Source organism: Dipodomys spectabilis, unplaced genomic scaffold, assembly GCF_019054845.1.
Source record: "Dipodomys spectabilis isolate Male_0828 unplaced genomic scaffold, ASM1905484v1 ptg000528l, whole genome shotgun sequence".
NCBI lineage: Eukaryota > Metazoa > Chordata > Mammalia > Rodentia > Heteromyidae > Dipodomys > Dipodomys spectabilis.
Window position 1 is genome coordinate 650060 of NW_024871205.1, and position 15696 is coordinate 665755.

Sequence of the window (15696 nt, forward strand, 5' to 3'; positions counted from 1 at the left end):
GCTAAACGCTAGTGGCACGGGCAGCTCATGCCTGTCATGCTAGCTGCTCAGGAGGCCGAGATCTCAAGATCACAGTTCAAAGCCAGCCCCGGGCACAAAGAAAAAAGTCCCCGTGACTCTTATCTCCAGTGAACCAGCAAAAAGGCAGAAATGGAGCTGTTGTCAAGTGGTAGAGCTCCAGTTTTGAGCAAAAAAACAAAAAACAAAAAACCAGCTCAAGGAGGGCACCTGGGCCCTGAGTTCAAGTCCCAGGCCAGGCACAAAAGAAGAAAGCTAGGGTGCCCCCCCCACCGCCGTCATGTCAGCCGGATGGCAGCCCAGTCTCTAACCCGCCCTGTCCCTCCCCAGGTACGCCTGGAGTGGCCCACAGACCTGGCCGTGAACCCCATGGACAATTCCCTGTATCTTCTAGAAAACAACGTCATCCTCCGGATCACAGAGAACCACCAGGTGAGCGTGATCGCCGGGCGGCCCATGCACTGCCAGGTCCCGGGCATCGACTACTCGCTCAGCAAACTGGCCATCCACTCGGCGCTCGAGTCCGCCAGCGCCATCGCCGTGTCGCACACGGGCGTGCTCTACATCACCGAGACGGACGAGAAGAAGATCAACCGGCTGCGCCAGGTCACCACCAACGGGGAGATCTGCCTGCTGGCCGGCGCCGCCTCCGACTGCGACTGCAAGAACGACGTGAACTGCGTGTGCTACGCGGGCGACGATGCCTATGCCACCGACGCCATCCTCAACTCCCCGTCCTCCCTGGCCGTGGCCCCCGACGGCACGGTCTACGTGGCCGACCTGGGCAACATCCGCATCCGGGCGGTCAGCAAGAACAAGCCCGTGCTGAACGCCTTCAACCAGTACGAGGCCGCCTCCCCCGGCGAGCAGGAGCTGTACGTGTTCAACGCCGACGGCATCCACCAGTACACCATGAGCCTGGTGACCGGCGAGTACCTGTACAACTTCACCTACAGCCCCGACAACCACGTCGCCGAGCTGGTGGACAACAACGGCAACTCCCTGAAGATCCGCCGGGACAGCAGCGGCACGCCCCGGCACCTGCTCATGCCCGACAACCAGATCGTCACGCTCACCGTGGGCACCCACGGCAGCCTCAAGGCGGTGTCCACGCAGAACCTCGAGCTGGGCCTCATGACCTACGACGGGAACACCGGCCTGCTCACCACCAAGAGCGACGAGACCGGCTGGACCACCTTCTACGAGTGAGTGCCGCCTGCTCCTCAGGGCCGCTCGGTCGGGGGCTCACGCCCATCACCCCGGCCCTTCCGGAGGCTGGGATCTGAGGATGGCGATTCAAAGCCAGCCCGGGTGGGAAGAATCCCTGAGACTCTCTCCTCTCCCACTAGCCGCCAAACCACTAGAGTGAAGCCGTGGCGCAAGTGGTAGAGAGTGAGCTAGCCTTGACCGAAAGCAGCTCAGGGACAGCATCCAGGCCCTGAGTTCAAGTCCCAGGACTGGCACGAAAAGCGAACTGCTGGCTGGGCACAGGTAGCTCACGCCTGTCATCCCAGCTACTCAGGAGGCTGAGATCTGAGGATCGCAGTTCGAAGCCAGCCCGGGTAGGAAAGTCCGTGAGACTCTCATCTCCCATTAGCCACCTGAAAATCAGAAGTGGAGCCATGGCTCAAAGCGGTAGAGAGCTAGGCCTGAGCACAAGAAGCTCAGGAACTGGGAACCAGTGGCTCACACCTGTAATCCTAGCCACTTAGAAGCTGAGATCTGAGGATCGTGGTTTGAAGCCAGAAAAAAATCCATGAGACTCTTATCTCCAATTAACCATCCGAAAGCCAGAAGTGGAGCTATGGCTCAAAGTGGTAGTGCTAGTCCTGAGGACAAAAGGTCAGGGACAGCACCCAGGCCCTGAGTTCGAGTCCCAAGATTAGCACAAGAAGAATACTGCTGGCCAGGCATTGGTGCCTCGTGCCTGTAATCCTAGCTACTCAGGAGGCCGCGGTCTGGATATCACAGTTCAAAGCCAGCCCAAGCAGGAAAATCCATGAGACTCTTATCCCCAATGAACAACAACAACAACAAAAACCAGAAGTGGCTCTGTGGTAAAACGCTAGCCTTGAGCAAAAAAAGCTCAGGGACAGCACCCAGGCCCTGACAGAAAGAGACAGACAGACAGACAGACACAGAGAGAGAGAGAGAGAGTGGACTGCTTAGTAACCTTGTCTTCTTGACTTTAATAAGTTTTGGGATCTCAGGATATTTGGGTTCTCTCTTCTCCTGTCCCTCTCCCTGGCTCTCTCTCCCCTCTCTCTAGCTCGCTCTCCCCCCTCCCTCTCCCCCCCCCCCGTCTCCCTCTCCCACCCCCCCCCCAGTCTCCTCTCTCCTCTCTGGGGTCTCTGCCAGCACTGGGAATTCCTGTTGTCTGCCTGCATTTGGATCTCAGGATATTGGGCACGCCCCGGGGAGACAGGTGCTGATTATCCGGATTGATTATGCATGACTGCCCTGGGTGTGGGGGCTCCCAGTGGGGCTCCCCGTAATTTTCAGTAGGTCCAGCGGCACACATGATTGCAGACAGGAAGCTAAACTCTGAACGTCCTCCTCAGCAGAAGCAAATCAATTCAGAGAAAGCTGCGAGGGCCGCCCGAGTTTCCCCTCCTGCTTATCTCACACCCCAAGTCTCCAGCCTTCCATAGTACTAACCCATGAAATAATGCCGGTCCCCGGCGGCCCCCAAGTAGAGTCTGCACATAGCTGGGTCTCCGTAGTGGTGAAGGAGCAAGCTAAGTCCTGGGGCTTAAACTCAGGGCCTGGACACTGGCCCTGGTTTTTTATCCGCTCAAGGCTGGTACTCTACCACTTGAGCCACAGCTCTACTTCTGGTTTTTTGCTGGTTCATTGGAGATCAGAGTTTCATGGACTTTCCTGCCCGGGCTGGCTTCAAACAGTGGTCTTCAGATCTCAACCTCGTGAGTAGCTAGGATGACAGGTGTGAGCCACCGGCTTGGGCCCTCGCTGATCCTTATCGCTGAATTTAGTAAATTAAGGGAGGGGATATCCCAAAGAGAAGGAGTGTGTGTGTGGGGGTGGGGGGGGGGGAGCAAGAGAAAAGAACAGAAGGCCATGAATGGCTCCCAAGTCTCACCTTCAAGCAGAAGGAAGCTGCTGCCACCTGGTGGCAGCTGCCAGCACTGCGCTCCCCGGCTCGGCCTTGTGTCTCAGGGCGGGCAGTACAGCTCAGGCTTCTGAGATGCTCACGGGGGCCCCCCCCCCAAGTGCCACCCTTCAGCCCCGACCCACCATGAGCAGATGAGCCACAGGTGAACTTGATCCAGAACCCCCCCAGATTTCCTTCCCCCCACACACAGCTCAGCCAAGGCCGGGTCACCTGGGGGAGGGAGGCCGGACTGACCCTGACCCCGACCCTCCCTACACCCACCTGGCTGGATGTGACTCCACCCCACGCTCCCTCCCTCCAGCTACGACCATGAGGGCCGGCTGACCAACGTGACGCGCCCCACCGGCGTGGTCACCAGCCTGCACCGGGAGATGGAGAAGTCCATCACCATCGACATCGAGAACTCCAACCGGGATGACGATGTCACCGTGGTCACCAACCTCTCCTCGGTGGAAGCTTCGTACACAGTGGTGCAAGGTGAGCCCCGCCTTCCCCCTCCCCCCCCCCCCCCCCGCGACCCTCAGCTCCCCTTCTTGTTCACAGCAGGGCAGCTCTGCAGGTGGGCGGGCGGCATCCAGCCCGGCCTGCAAGCACCAGGCGCGGAGCTCAGACCCCAGGGTCCCAGAATGAGGTCACCGTGGTTAAGAATTGTGCTGGAAAGTCAGGTGCCAGGGGGCTCACGCCTGTCACCCCAGCTGCTCGGGAGGCCGAGATCCGAGGAACGCAGTTCAAAGCCAGCCGGGGCAGGAAAGACGGGGAGACTGATCTCCAGTGACTCACCAGAAATCCAGAGCTCTGTGTGGCTCAAGTGGTAGAGCACTTGCCTGGGGGGTAGGGGGGATCCCCGAGAGGCAGCACCCAAGCTGAGTTCAAGTTGCAGGTCTAGCCCAAAAGAAAAAAAAGTTAGGTTGGAAGCATAGCTCGAGCGGTAGAGCACTTGCCCAGCAAGCAGAGTTTGGCCCCGGGCTCAGCCCCCAGTCCTGTGGCTGATCACAGCTGATGGGGATGATAGACTCCGGGAAGCTGCGGGCCCGCAGCCGAGGCCTGGGGGCCGAGCCGTGTCTGCTTCCCCGGAAGTGCTCCGTTCCTGGGACGAGTCCTCTCTCCCACGCCAACTGTCCATCAGCGCCTCTGCCGCAGTTTCTCCCCCAGTTCCTGCTGCTCGTGGGGGCCGCCGGGTGGTCCCCAGCTCTGCCGCTCCCTTTCCGAGCTCAGCTGCAAGCGCGTCTTCCCCGATGACCTCTGGACCCGGTCCTTTGGCGATCTGCCGCCAGGCCGAGAGTCCCGAGGCGTCTGCCCAGCCCGGCGGCCATCCTCGGCTCAGGGCCGGCAGCCAGGAGAGGCTGAGAGGCTGTGAGGAAACTCTCGGGTTCATTTTCCTTTTAGTGAAGATACAGGGTGGGCGGGGCCGGCGCGGGCCCAGGACGCAGTGTCACCTCGGTGGATACATGGTGACCTTTCTGCCTGCCGCCGTGACTGTCCTTCCGCTGGGCCCCATGACGAATGACGTGGGGGCCGGCCGGTGGCCTCAGCCACCCCCCGTCATGCCCCCAAAAGCCAGCATTGGGGGCCAGCCCTGCACCCCCAAGTGCCCCGGCCCAGAGAGGAACCCAGATTCACCCTCCCACCTCCTCCAGGCCCAGGTCGTCTGACCCATGGAGATCCGTGAGGAAGGTGCACATGCCCAGCACCAACACACGTGTGTGGCAGACAGAGACAGACAGACAGACAGAGAGACAGACAGAGACAGTAAGAGACAGAGACAGAGAGAGACAGAGACAGACAGACAGACAGACAGAGAGACAGAGAGAGACAGAGACAGAGAGACAGAGACAGAGACAGACAGAGGCAAAGACAGACAGAGACTGAGACAGTGAGAGACAGAGACAGACAGAAGGCGGCTTTTTGTCCCCTCTGCATTATTTTTTTGATCCGATCCATGGCCCGACCACCAGCCTTGGGTGGTCAAGAGGAAGAAAAGTTAAAGTTCTCTTCCTTTCATTTATCTTTTATATATATATAAGCTATAATGCATATATGTACACACACACCTCTACGTGCATGTGTGTGCGTATGTGTACGTTGATGGATATAGAGATGGCTGTCCATGTGGAAGTTGTGGAGTTTGACTGACACGCCTTGTGCGGGCGGTAGACATCTCCCGCACGGCCTGCAGCGAGCACAAGAGGAATCTCAGGCATCCTTGCTCCCGCAGCAGCTCGTGTGCGTGTATTTCCCGTGCGCTGGCCCCACGCCAGCTGACCCCGTGCTGACCACCCCCCCCAGGTGCAGGCAGACCCCGGGGGGAACGGGACGGCCCCGCACACGCCGGCCTAACCGCACGGTCCCGTGCGTCCCCTCTGCTCCACCCCGCCCCTCAGACCAAGTGCGGAACAGCTACCAGCTGTACAACAACGGCACGCTGCGGGTGATGTATGCCAACGGCATGGGCGTGAGCTTCCACAGCGAGCCGCACGTCCTGGCCGGCGCCGTCACGCCCACCATCAGCCGCTGCAACATCTCGCTGCCCACCGACAACGGCCTCAACTCCATCGAGTGGCGGCTGAGGAAGGAGCAGGTCAAAGGCAAAGTCACCATCTTCGGCAGGAAGCTCCGGGTAGGCGGCCCCGACCCCGCGTGGTGCTGACACACGCGGCCCCAACCCTGCCTGGCACGCGCCTCCCCAGATCCGGGGCTGACCCCAGCCTCTGTCTAGCCCTGGTGTGTGCTGACGGCAGGCGCCGGGCCCTGGGCTGCAGCCTGCAGTCTGTGTCCACCCCCCCCCCAGGCACGCACACACACGCACACACACGTGCGCACACACGTTCATTCAGAGATCAACACGAGCCGCAGCCAGAAGCTGAACCATGAAACACACAAAAGAGTGTAAAACTTTGAAATCCAGCTGGGAAGGTGGCTCAGGGGCAGAGCGCTCGCCTGGCACGCATGAAGCCCCGGGTTCGATTCCTCAGCACCACATACACAGAAAAAGCCGGAAGTGGCGCCATGGCTCAAGGGGTAGAGCGCTAGCCTTGAGCACAAAGAGGCTCAGGGACAGCGCCCAGGCCCTGAGTTCAAGCCCCAGGACTGGCAAATAAACAAAAACAAAACCACTTTGAAATCCCACAGGAAGACTTGTGTAGGCTAAAGTTGAGTAATAGCCTTTTTCCAGTCCTGGGGCTTGAACTCAGGGCCTGGGTGCTGTCCCTGAACTCTTGTGATCAAGACTAGTTAGTGCTCTACCACTTGAGCCACAGGACCACGTCTGGGGTTTTTTTTTGTCATGGGCTTGAACTCTGGGCCAGGGCACTGTCCCTGCGCTCTTCAGCTCAAGGCGAGCGCTCTACCACTTGAGCCACAGCGCCACTTCCAATTTTCTGGCAGAAAATTGGAGATAAGAGTCTCACAGACTTTCCTGCCCGGGCTGGCTTTGAACCGAGATCCTCAGATCTCTGCCTCCTGAGTAACTGGGATTATAGGCCTCTGGTACCTGACAATGGTAAGTTTCAACACACACCTGGACAGGTAGAGCCCCCAGGACACACCGCCACCCGCCCGGGCCTGGCTGGGTTTCCTCTGGGTGTCAGGCTTTATCCAGAGCTTTCTTTCCTGGTTCCAACGATGCTAACGGAACGAGATTAGCCGCGAAACCCCTCGTGGCTGGATTTCAGGGCTGCATAATTGATTCTTGACACCCTGTACCGCGGAAGTTGATTATAAGTCATCGTCTGGTCTTCTCTCTGATCAACCAGTTACGCGTTGTGACTCAAAACAAAGAGCACCGCGGCCCTCGCGTAGAATGGCCCCCACGCCAAGCCGGCCGGCACCGGGGCGCCCATGGCGCTACCTGCCGTGGGCAGTGGACACGGGGTGCGCGCACAGGGCCACGCGCGCGGAGCTTCTGCCAGGGCCCGCCGGCTGGCATCTTGTTTATGCAAATCCGAAGCGAGGTTTCTCCACCAACACCTCAACATTTAATTGTCTGGGGTTCGCTCCTGTAACAATAATCACAAATCCATTTAGCTCTCTTAAATGAAAATCACTCTGAGATTATAACAGGTTGAGTGGACTGAGAATGTAATTTGAAAATGAGGGAGAAAGCCTGGAATTTATTTGCATCTCATTTATTTTAATTCAGTTCATAAACTGGTTAGTGAATGAAATGAAAGAAAGTCCCGGAAATTACAGGGGAGCCCTGGGAAGAGGGGAGGGCCGGACGGACCCAGAGCGCCTTGGATCCTCACACTTGGGAGACAGACGGCTGGCGGCCGGCCTTGCCCCCCACTTTCCAGTCCTTCCCCACGGTCCAACAGGGCGCCACGCTTTTTTCCATTTGTTCTGAGGGTGTTTACTGAGTATACAGGAGAGAGACAGAGAGAGAGATGTGGCCAGTAATTCATAGTCTAGTTCTAGTGAGATTATGCTGACAGGGCCCTGTGAGCATGTAACGGTCAGGGACCAGCAGCAACCAGGTAACAAATGGGCCCTGGAATCTCAGGACACCGCGCAGCGCAGACCCCCTGGCCCTGGGGCTCTGTGAAAGTGGCTTCTGCAGCACCTGGCCCGCGGTCCCACGCGCCTCCCTCCCGCCTCTTTCTCTGGCTCCCCACGCCCACTGCTCGCTGGCAGCGGTGTCCATCTGAAATGTCTCCCGCTGTGTTACAGCGCCTCCTCCAATCACCCGCACTGGTCCTCACCCCTGGGAGCTGAGTGAGAGTCGAGGCCGAGCCGGGCCATTCCCACAGCCAGTTTCCTGCCTCCTGGTGGCAGGCCTGGGCTGGGCCTGACGGAAACCTTCCGGGCAGTTCCACGGTGGCAGGAGAGCACTTCCCCCAGTGTACCCTCCGCACAAATAAAAGCGGCTTGAATCGCTGAGTTTTACTCACCCGGGAAGCCAGGCCAAGGGCCATGCCTGATAATTAAAACTAATGGCTTCCTTACAAACGCAAAAGTATATGAATTCAAAACCTGGTTTCTCTAGCCCCGAACTCCTACCGCGCCAGAGAGGAAGAGAACTGCGCTGAGCATGGCGGTGAAAATAATCCCAAATAACTTCTGTATTCTCCAGGAAGCCTCAGGGTTAATTTAAGTATTGCTAGAGAGATCATTTAATTCGGAACAAGAGAACAGAGTGACTCAAAGCCCCCACACGCTCCAAACTGGGGGGCTGCGCACCTCAAAAGTCACGCATCGGCGCTGAGACCTCACTCACCGCAGCCTGCAAGTCCAAGGGTCTCACTACACACCCCACACCCCAGCCCCTGGTGGCCAAATTGGCTCCGGCTGACCCGAGCTCTCCAGCACCCTGGTGAATTTATTTTATTTAATTATTAGAGACATTGGGCGTTTTCTAGAAATTTCACATCTCCGAAGTTAACCCCAACTGGCAGTATTAAGCTCTCGCTTCTAGCAATAGGTGAAGGTGCCCCAAAGGCCGGGCACAGTGGTGCCCGCCTGTAATCCCAGCTACGCGGGGGATCAGCAGGCAGATCGCCAACAAAAACATGAGCGTCCACTACTGAAGTCTTATCTAAAGGGCAAAAGTCCAGAGCCACGGCTGAAGAGGCAGAGCACCAGCTCTTAAGTCCAAAGCCTAGAAACTGCCCAAAAACGTGAAATTACAGAGACATGCCACAGTTCCAGGAGTGAGCACCCGGCCTACGCATCCAGCCAGGGGTCAGAGGCCACGGGGCTGGCGTGGCGGGCGGTGGCCGGGCCTCCTCTGCTCTGCGCCTCCTGGAATCTCAGCATGGCGCCACCCGTGGTCTGTGCGGAGCGCACACCGCCTTCCCAGGGCGGCGCACCAACGCCCCTGTGCCCGCAGTGAATGCTGGGTAAACACCCCGGGGACGGGCCGGTTGTGAGCCCTGCCCCACCGGCGCCTCCGCTGCTCAGTGTCAGTGAGCCGGTCTTCCCAGGGCACCTCCCCCGTGAGAACCCCAGCTTCTGTTCAGAAAACTCCAAACTCTCAGCCTCCAAATCCCAACCAAAGCGGCGAGCGAGCCAGCACGTGTGCAAAATCCCCTGCGTCTAGCGGGTGCAGGCCTGGTGACAGCCGGTGGCTCATGCCTGTGGCCCCAGCTGCTCAGGAAGCTGAGATCTGAGGACCGCGGTTCAAAGCCAGCCCGGGCAAGAAAAGTCCCTGAGACTCTCATCTCCAATAAACCACTCCGGAAACCAGAAGTGGCGCTGTGGCTCCTGCGGTAGAGCACGCGCCTTGAGCTGCAGAGCGCAGGGACAGCGCCCAGGCCCCGGGTTCCAGCCCCACGGCTGAAAAACAAATCAACTGTGAGCAGGGCCGCCACGGTCCACCATGCGGTGTGTCCTCGCGTTCCACAGGGTGTGGGCACCCCGGGGATGGTACAGCAGCCCCCACCCAGCCCCCACGCCACCCTCCGCAGGCTCGGCTCATCCCAGGGCCCCGCACACATCCCACCACCAACCGCGCGTCCACGCCGCCCCAGCCCCAGACTGGGGGGCTGCCGCCGGCCGGACCGCATCTCTGAAGCCACAGTGCCCATTGTGTCCCCCCAGGTCCACGGCCGGAACCTCCTGTCCATCGACTACGACCGCAACATCCGCACGGAGAAGGTGTACGACGACCACCGCAAGTTCACGCTGAGGATCATCTACGACCAGGCCGGCCGCCCCTTCCTCTGGCTGCCCAGCAGCGGCCTGGCCGCCGTCAACGTCTCCTACTTCTTCAACGGCCGCCTGGCCGGCCTGCAGCGGGGCGCCATGAGCGAGAAGATCGACATCGACAAGCAGGGCCGCGTGGTCTCCCGCATGTTCGCCGACGGCAAGGTGTGGAGCTACTCCTACCTGGACAAGGTGAGCGCCCACCTGACCCCCGGCGCCCTGCCCCTGGGGGATCCTGGCCCCTGACACGTCCTGTCCCCCGGCGCCCTGCCCCTGGGGGATCCTGACCCCCGACACGTCCTGTCCCCCGGCGCCCTGCCTCTGGGGGATCCTGACCCCTGACATGTCCTGTACCTGCGGCGTCCTGTCCCAGGGCATCCTGTCCCTCGTTGAGCTAGTCTGAAGTCCCTCACTGTGAGATGCCTCTCCTGGTCCCTCTCACCCTCCCGCTCTCCTTCCCACGATGGAGAAAATTTCTGAAGGAAAATGCAGCTCAGAGCCTAGCACCATTGTATAGAAAGAAAGAGGTGGGGAGATTTTGAGACGCTCAGCGATGGCTAAAATAAATAAGATCGTCTGATTTCACTCCCCCAAGATAATACTGAAGCCGCGACTCCCTCCCCAGGGCTGCGTGGCTGGCTCGAGCCAGCACGTGGCCAGCTTGCCCAAAGACAGGCCACGGGGAGGGAACTTCCCCCGCATCCCGCGCATGCAGGTGACTCCCTGCAGAGGGCAGAGCTCCCTGGAAAAGGGGGTGGGTGCCGCTGGGGTGCGTGCCGGCCCCTGGACAGGCCTGGCACCCTCCATCAGCAAGTGGGGGGCTGGCACCACCCCCACCCATTTCTCCATCTCCCAAGGCCTCCTCTCTGGAGTTGGGAATGCAGATTCTCAGGCCCTACCCCAGACCCGCAGAGTTCAGTTCCTCTTCTCCACCACCACCGCCCCCTCCCCCGTCCCTGAGGGCCCCCGTGAGGTCTGTGCTGATCACCCCTTCCCCGCATGGCCTCTCCAGCGGGCCCCGGGGGGTGAGGGGGAGCGGGAGCCCCGCGGCCGCCCGCTCACCTGCGCCGCCCCCCCCCCCCCCCGCAGTCCATGGTGCTGCTCCTGCAGAGCCAGAGGCAGTACGTGTTCGAGTACGACGCGTCGGACCGCCTGCACGCCGTCACCATGCCCAGCGTGGCCCGCCACAGCGTGTCCACGCACACCTCCGTGGGCTACATCCGCAACATCTACAACCCGCCGGAGAGCAACGCGTCGGTCATCTTCGACTACAGCGATGACGGGCGCATCCTCAAGACGTCGTTCCTGGGCACGGGCCGCCAGGTGTTCTACCGCTACGGGAAGCTATCCAAGCTGTCGGAGATCGTGTACGACAGCACGGCGGTCACCTTCGGCTACGACGAGACCACGGGCGTGCTGAAGATGGTCAACCTGCAGAGCGGCGGCTTCTCCTGCACCATCCGCTACCGCAAAGTGGGGCCGCTGGTGGACAAGCAGATCTACCGCTTCTCGGAGGAAGGCATGATCAACGCGCGCTTCGACTACACCTACCACGACAACAGCTTCCGCATCGCCAGCATCAAGCCGGTCATCAGCGAGACGCCGCTGCCCGTGGACCTGTACCGCTACGACGAGATCTCGGGCAAGGTGGAGCACTTCGGCAAGTTCGGCGTGATCTACTACGACGTGAACCAGATCATCACCACGGCGGTGATGACGCTGAGCAAGCACTTCGACACGCACGGGCGCATCAAGGAGGTGCAGTACGAGATGTTCCGCTCGCTCATGTACTGGATGACGGTGCAGTACGACAGCATGGGCCGCGTGGTGAAGCGCGAGCTCAAGCTGGGGCCCTACGCCAACACCACCAAGTACACCTACGACTACGATGGCGACGGGCAGCTGCAGAGCGTGGCCGTCAACGACCGGCCCACCTGGCGCTACAGCTACGACCTGAACGGCAACCTGCACCTGCTCAACCCCGGCAACAGCGTGCGCCTGATGCCGCTGCGCTACGACCTGCGGGACCGCATCACCCGGCTGGGCGACGTGCAGTACAAGATCGACGAGGACGGCTACCTGTGCCAGCGCGGCGCCGACGTGTTCGAGTACAACTCCAAGGGCCTCCTGACCCGCGCCTACAACAAGGCGAGCGGCTGGAGCGTGCAGTACCGCTACGACGGCGTGGGCCGCCGGGCCTCCTACAAGACCAACCTGGGCCACCACCTGCAGTACTTCTACTCCGACCTCTACAACCCCACGCGCGTCACCCACGTCTACAACCACTCCAACTCCGAGATCACCTCGCTCTACTACGACCTGCAGGGCCACCTCTTCGCCATGGAGAGCAGCAGCGGCGAGGAGTACTACGTGGCATCCGACAACACGGGGACGCCGCTGGCCGTGTTCAGCATCAACGGGTTCATGATGAAGCAGCTGCAGTACACGGCCTACGGCGAGGTGTACCACGACTCCAACCCCGACTTCCAGATGGTCATCGGCTTCCACGGGGGCCTGTACGACCCGCTCACCAAACTGGTGCACTTCACGCAGCGCGACTACGACGTGCTGGCCGGACGCTGGACGTCCCCGGACTATGCCATGTGGAAGGCGGTGGGCCGAGAGCCCGTCCCCTTCAACCTGTACATGTTCAAGGGCAACAACCCCCTCAGCAACGAGCTGGACCTGAAGAACTACGTGACAGGTGAGGGGCCGGGGGGGGCGCCCCAGGGGGTGGGGGAGGGACACCGGACCCCCGGGAGCCGGCAGAGGGGGCCCAGCACACAAGGGGCCTCCGGAGATGTGGCACAGCCCGACAGTCCCTAGGAGAATAGACTGGGCCTGGTGGCTCACGCCTGTAATCCCAGACACTCAGGAGGAGGACCAACACCAGGAGAATCTGGGTTTGAGGCCAACCCAGGGGTAGTGAAAGGTTGAGATGTCTCCGTCTCAACAACAACGAAAACCCCGGGTGTGGTGACACAGGCCTATCATCTCAGCTGTTCTAGAAAGATTGCGGCTGCTCCCAGCCAAAATAAGAATATAATAATAACAATAGCAATAATAAAATAAAAGGCAAGGCCTGTGTATGTATGCAATGTGTGTGCACATGTGCGCATGTCTCTGTGTGTGTGTGTGTGTGTGTGCACAGTGCATGCCAGTCTCGGGACTCGAACTCAGGGCCTGGGATCTGACGGTCCCTTAGCTTTTTCTGGTGCCACTCCACCCACCTCTAGCCAGCACTGGCCTCCATCACAACGCCACGGTTGGCGATTGGCCCAGTTGGGAAGGACAGGAGGAGGGTTCGGGGACCCAGGTACAGCAACTCTGGGTGCCCCTCCCCCCACCCCGGGATCCACCCCGGCGTGCTGTCTGCCTGCCAGGAGTTCAGAAATCTCTGTTGTTGTGTTCTCCCTCCCGCAGATGTGAAAAGCTGGCTTGTGATGTTTGGGTTTCAGCTCAGCAATATAATCCCCGGCTTCCCCAGAGCCAAAATGTACTTCGTGCCTCCTCCCTATGAGCTGTCCGAGAGTCAGGCGAGTGAGACGGGGCAGGTAAGACAGCGTCGCTCAGGGCAGAGGGTGTGGGGACACACAAGCTGGGTATAAAAGCCACCGGTATAACAGCCGGGCCTCCCAGGAAAGCCTGGCCGGCCGTCTCCTGTCTCCCTGCCGGCTGCAGCCCGTATTTCTTCCCAGCCTCCATGATTACCATAATTGGGGACTCCTTAACCTGTTGGGCGGACACCCTGGAGTTGTCGCTCCCTGATTTACAGCCGCGCGGAGAAATCTCACAGCAGCCCCACCATCTGCAGGGCCTGTGAGATCACAGCCCCCCACCCCCACCCTGCGGCATTTATGGGACGTCATAAAACCGTGGTTTGCACTTTCTGTCCCACTGAAGAACGTTTTTACGCCCTACATAAAACCCAGGCAGGGTAAAGACACACGCAGCACATCTGCCAGAGCGGTCTGTGCACTCCCGTCTCTCCGGGGATGCGGACGCAGTCAGATCCACTCTGGGTGCATTGGGGCCTCAGCCCGGTCAGGTGGAAGGAGGGACCCCTGCTCAGCCCAACCCCATACGGTGGGGGGGGAGGGCCAGGGAGACAGGAGGAGGGGCACTGGCCACTGAGGGCCCTGGAGCGGGGCACGCTCTGGGGGGCTCTGGCCTTCCGAATACAGCCTGGTCTTCATCCCAGCCTGCCCCCTGGCCTCCACCGGAGGCCAATTCTCACTTGCGAGTGGAGAAATCAAGGCCTGGAGCAAATGACCAGCCCCTTCCTCCACAGACCCAAAACAAGCCACAAAGAAGCCTGGGGGCCCACAGCACCACCAGTGTCCGGCTGACCCGAGGCCTCTGCCCGGGGCCTGGGGGGCAGCCTGAGATCCCACGTTGCCCACACGGTGCCCTGGGCCGGGCAGCAACGGACACTGCCAGGACGGCAGGGAGTGACCACGCAGGCCGCGGGCCCCAGAGCAGTGCAGAGCACCCAGGTGGCCTTCACAGCTGCTCGGGTAGCCTTGCTGGGTCCCAGGACCCCGGCAGGTGGGGACATGCCGGGCCTGTGAGGGCCTCCCGGCCCTCGGCAGGAGGCGGGGCGGTCTTAGCGCGGGCCCGGCACTAGAAGGAGCCAGCGAGCCGTCCAGTCCTCCCAGTGAGCTCTCTGTCCTCTGTTCCCCACAGCTCATCACCGGGATCCAGCAGACCACAGAGAGACACAACCAGGCCTTCATGGCCCTGGAGGGGCAGGTCATCTCCAAGAGGCTGCACGCCGGCATCCGGGAAAAGGCCGGCCACTGGTTCGCCACCACCACGCCCATCATCGGCAAGGGCGTCATGTTCGCCATCAAAGAAGGGCGGGTGACCACCGGGGTGTCCAGCCTGGCCAGCGAGGACAGCCGCAAGGTGGCCTCGGTGCTGAACAACGCCTACTACCTGGAGAGGATGCACTACAGCATCGACGGCAAAGACACGCACTACTTCGTGAAGATCGGGGCGGCCGACGGCGACCTGGTCACGCTGGGCACCACGACCGGCCGCAAGGTGCTGGAGAGCGGGGTGAACGTGACCGTGTCTCAGCCCACGCTGCTGGTGAACGGCCGGACGCGCAGGTTCACCAACATCGAGTTCCAGTACTCCACGCTACTGCTGAGCATCCGCTACGGCCTCACCCCGGACACGCTGGACGAGGAGAAAGCCCGCGTGCTGGACCAGGCCAGGCAGAGGGCGCTGGGCACGGCGTGGGCCAAGGAGCAGCACAGGGCCAGGGACGGGAGAGAAGGCAGCCGGCTGTGGACGGAGGGGGAGCGGCAGCAGCTGCTGAGCACGGGCCGCGTGCAGGGCTATGAGGGATACTACGTCCTGCCCGTGGAGCAGTACCCCGAGCTGGCGGACAGCACCAACAACATCCAGTTCTTGAGACAGAACGAGATGGGCAGGAGGTAACACGATCGCCCGCCGCCATCTCTTGTCTGGGTGGCTCCACCGAATACCGGGAGGTCCTCTCCTAAGGAGACGCGAAGACCTAGGGCCCTGGGGCCGGGCTGCTTCGGGAGCGAGCGCGGCAGGGAAAGCTCACATTTTTTTGAGTTCCAATGCTGCTACGTAAGCACCCATGTCCCTCGTCCCGAAGTAGAATTAGAAAAACCTGGCTGCCGACCTCGGCGGCAGAAGCCAAACCAACCCATCGGATGAATTGAACGAACAGAACAGAAACACACGCACGCAGACACCACGTCTCGAGTTACCCTGAGATAATGACCCACTTGTTGGGGGGAGGGGGGCCTTTAAAAACAAAAAAACAAACAAAAAAAAAAGCAAGAAAACAAAGAGACGCAGAAGTATCCAAAAGGAACAGAAGAACAAAACACAAAAAGCAAGAGCAAACACACAGACACACACAC

At 60.4% G+C, this 15696-nt stretch overlaps 1 protein-coding gene across 5 annotated transcripts in view; it reads left to right on the forward strand.

Moving 5' to 3' along the window:
• Tenm2 (teneurin transmembrane protein 2) overlaps positions 1–15238 on the forward strand; it is a 634115-nt gene extending 618877 nt beyond the window's left edge. For all 5 annotated transcript variants that reach the window (XM_042670218.1, XM_042670217.1, XM_042670219.1 and 2 more), the window contains 7 exons: positions 349–1223; positions 3453–3628; positions 5533–5768; positions 9686–9982; positions 10880–12494; positions 13214–13344; positions 14477–15238. In XM_042670218.1, the coding sequence (XP_042526152.1) occupies positions 349–1223; positions 3453–3628; positions 5533–5768; positions 9686–9982; positions 10880–12494; positions 13214–13344; positions 14477–15238 (4092 nt within the window). The remainder of the gene's footprint in view (positions 1–348; positions 1224–3452; positions 3629–5532; positions 5769–9685; positions 9983–10879; positions 12495–13213; positions 13345–14476) is intronic.
• Positions 15239–15696: the final 458 nt, after the last annotated feature.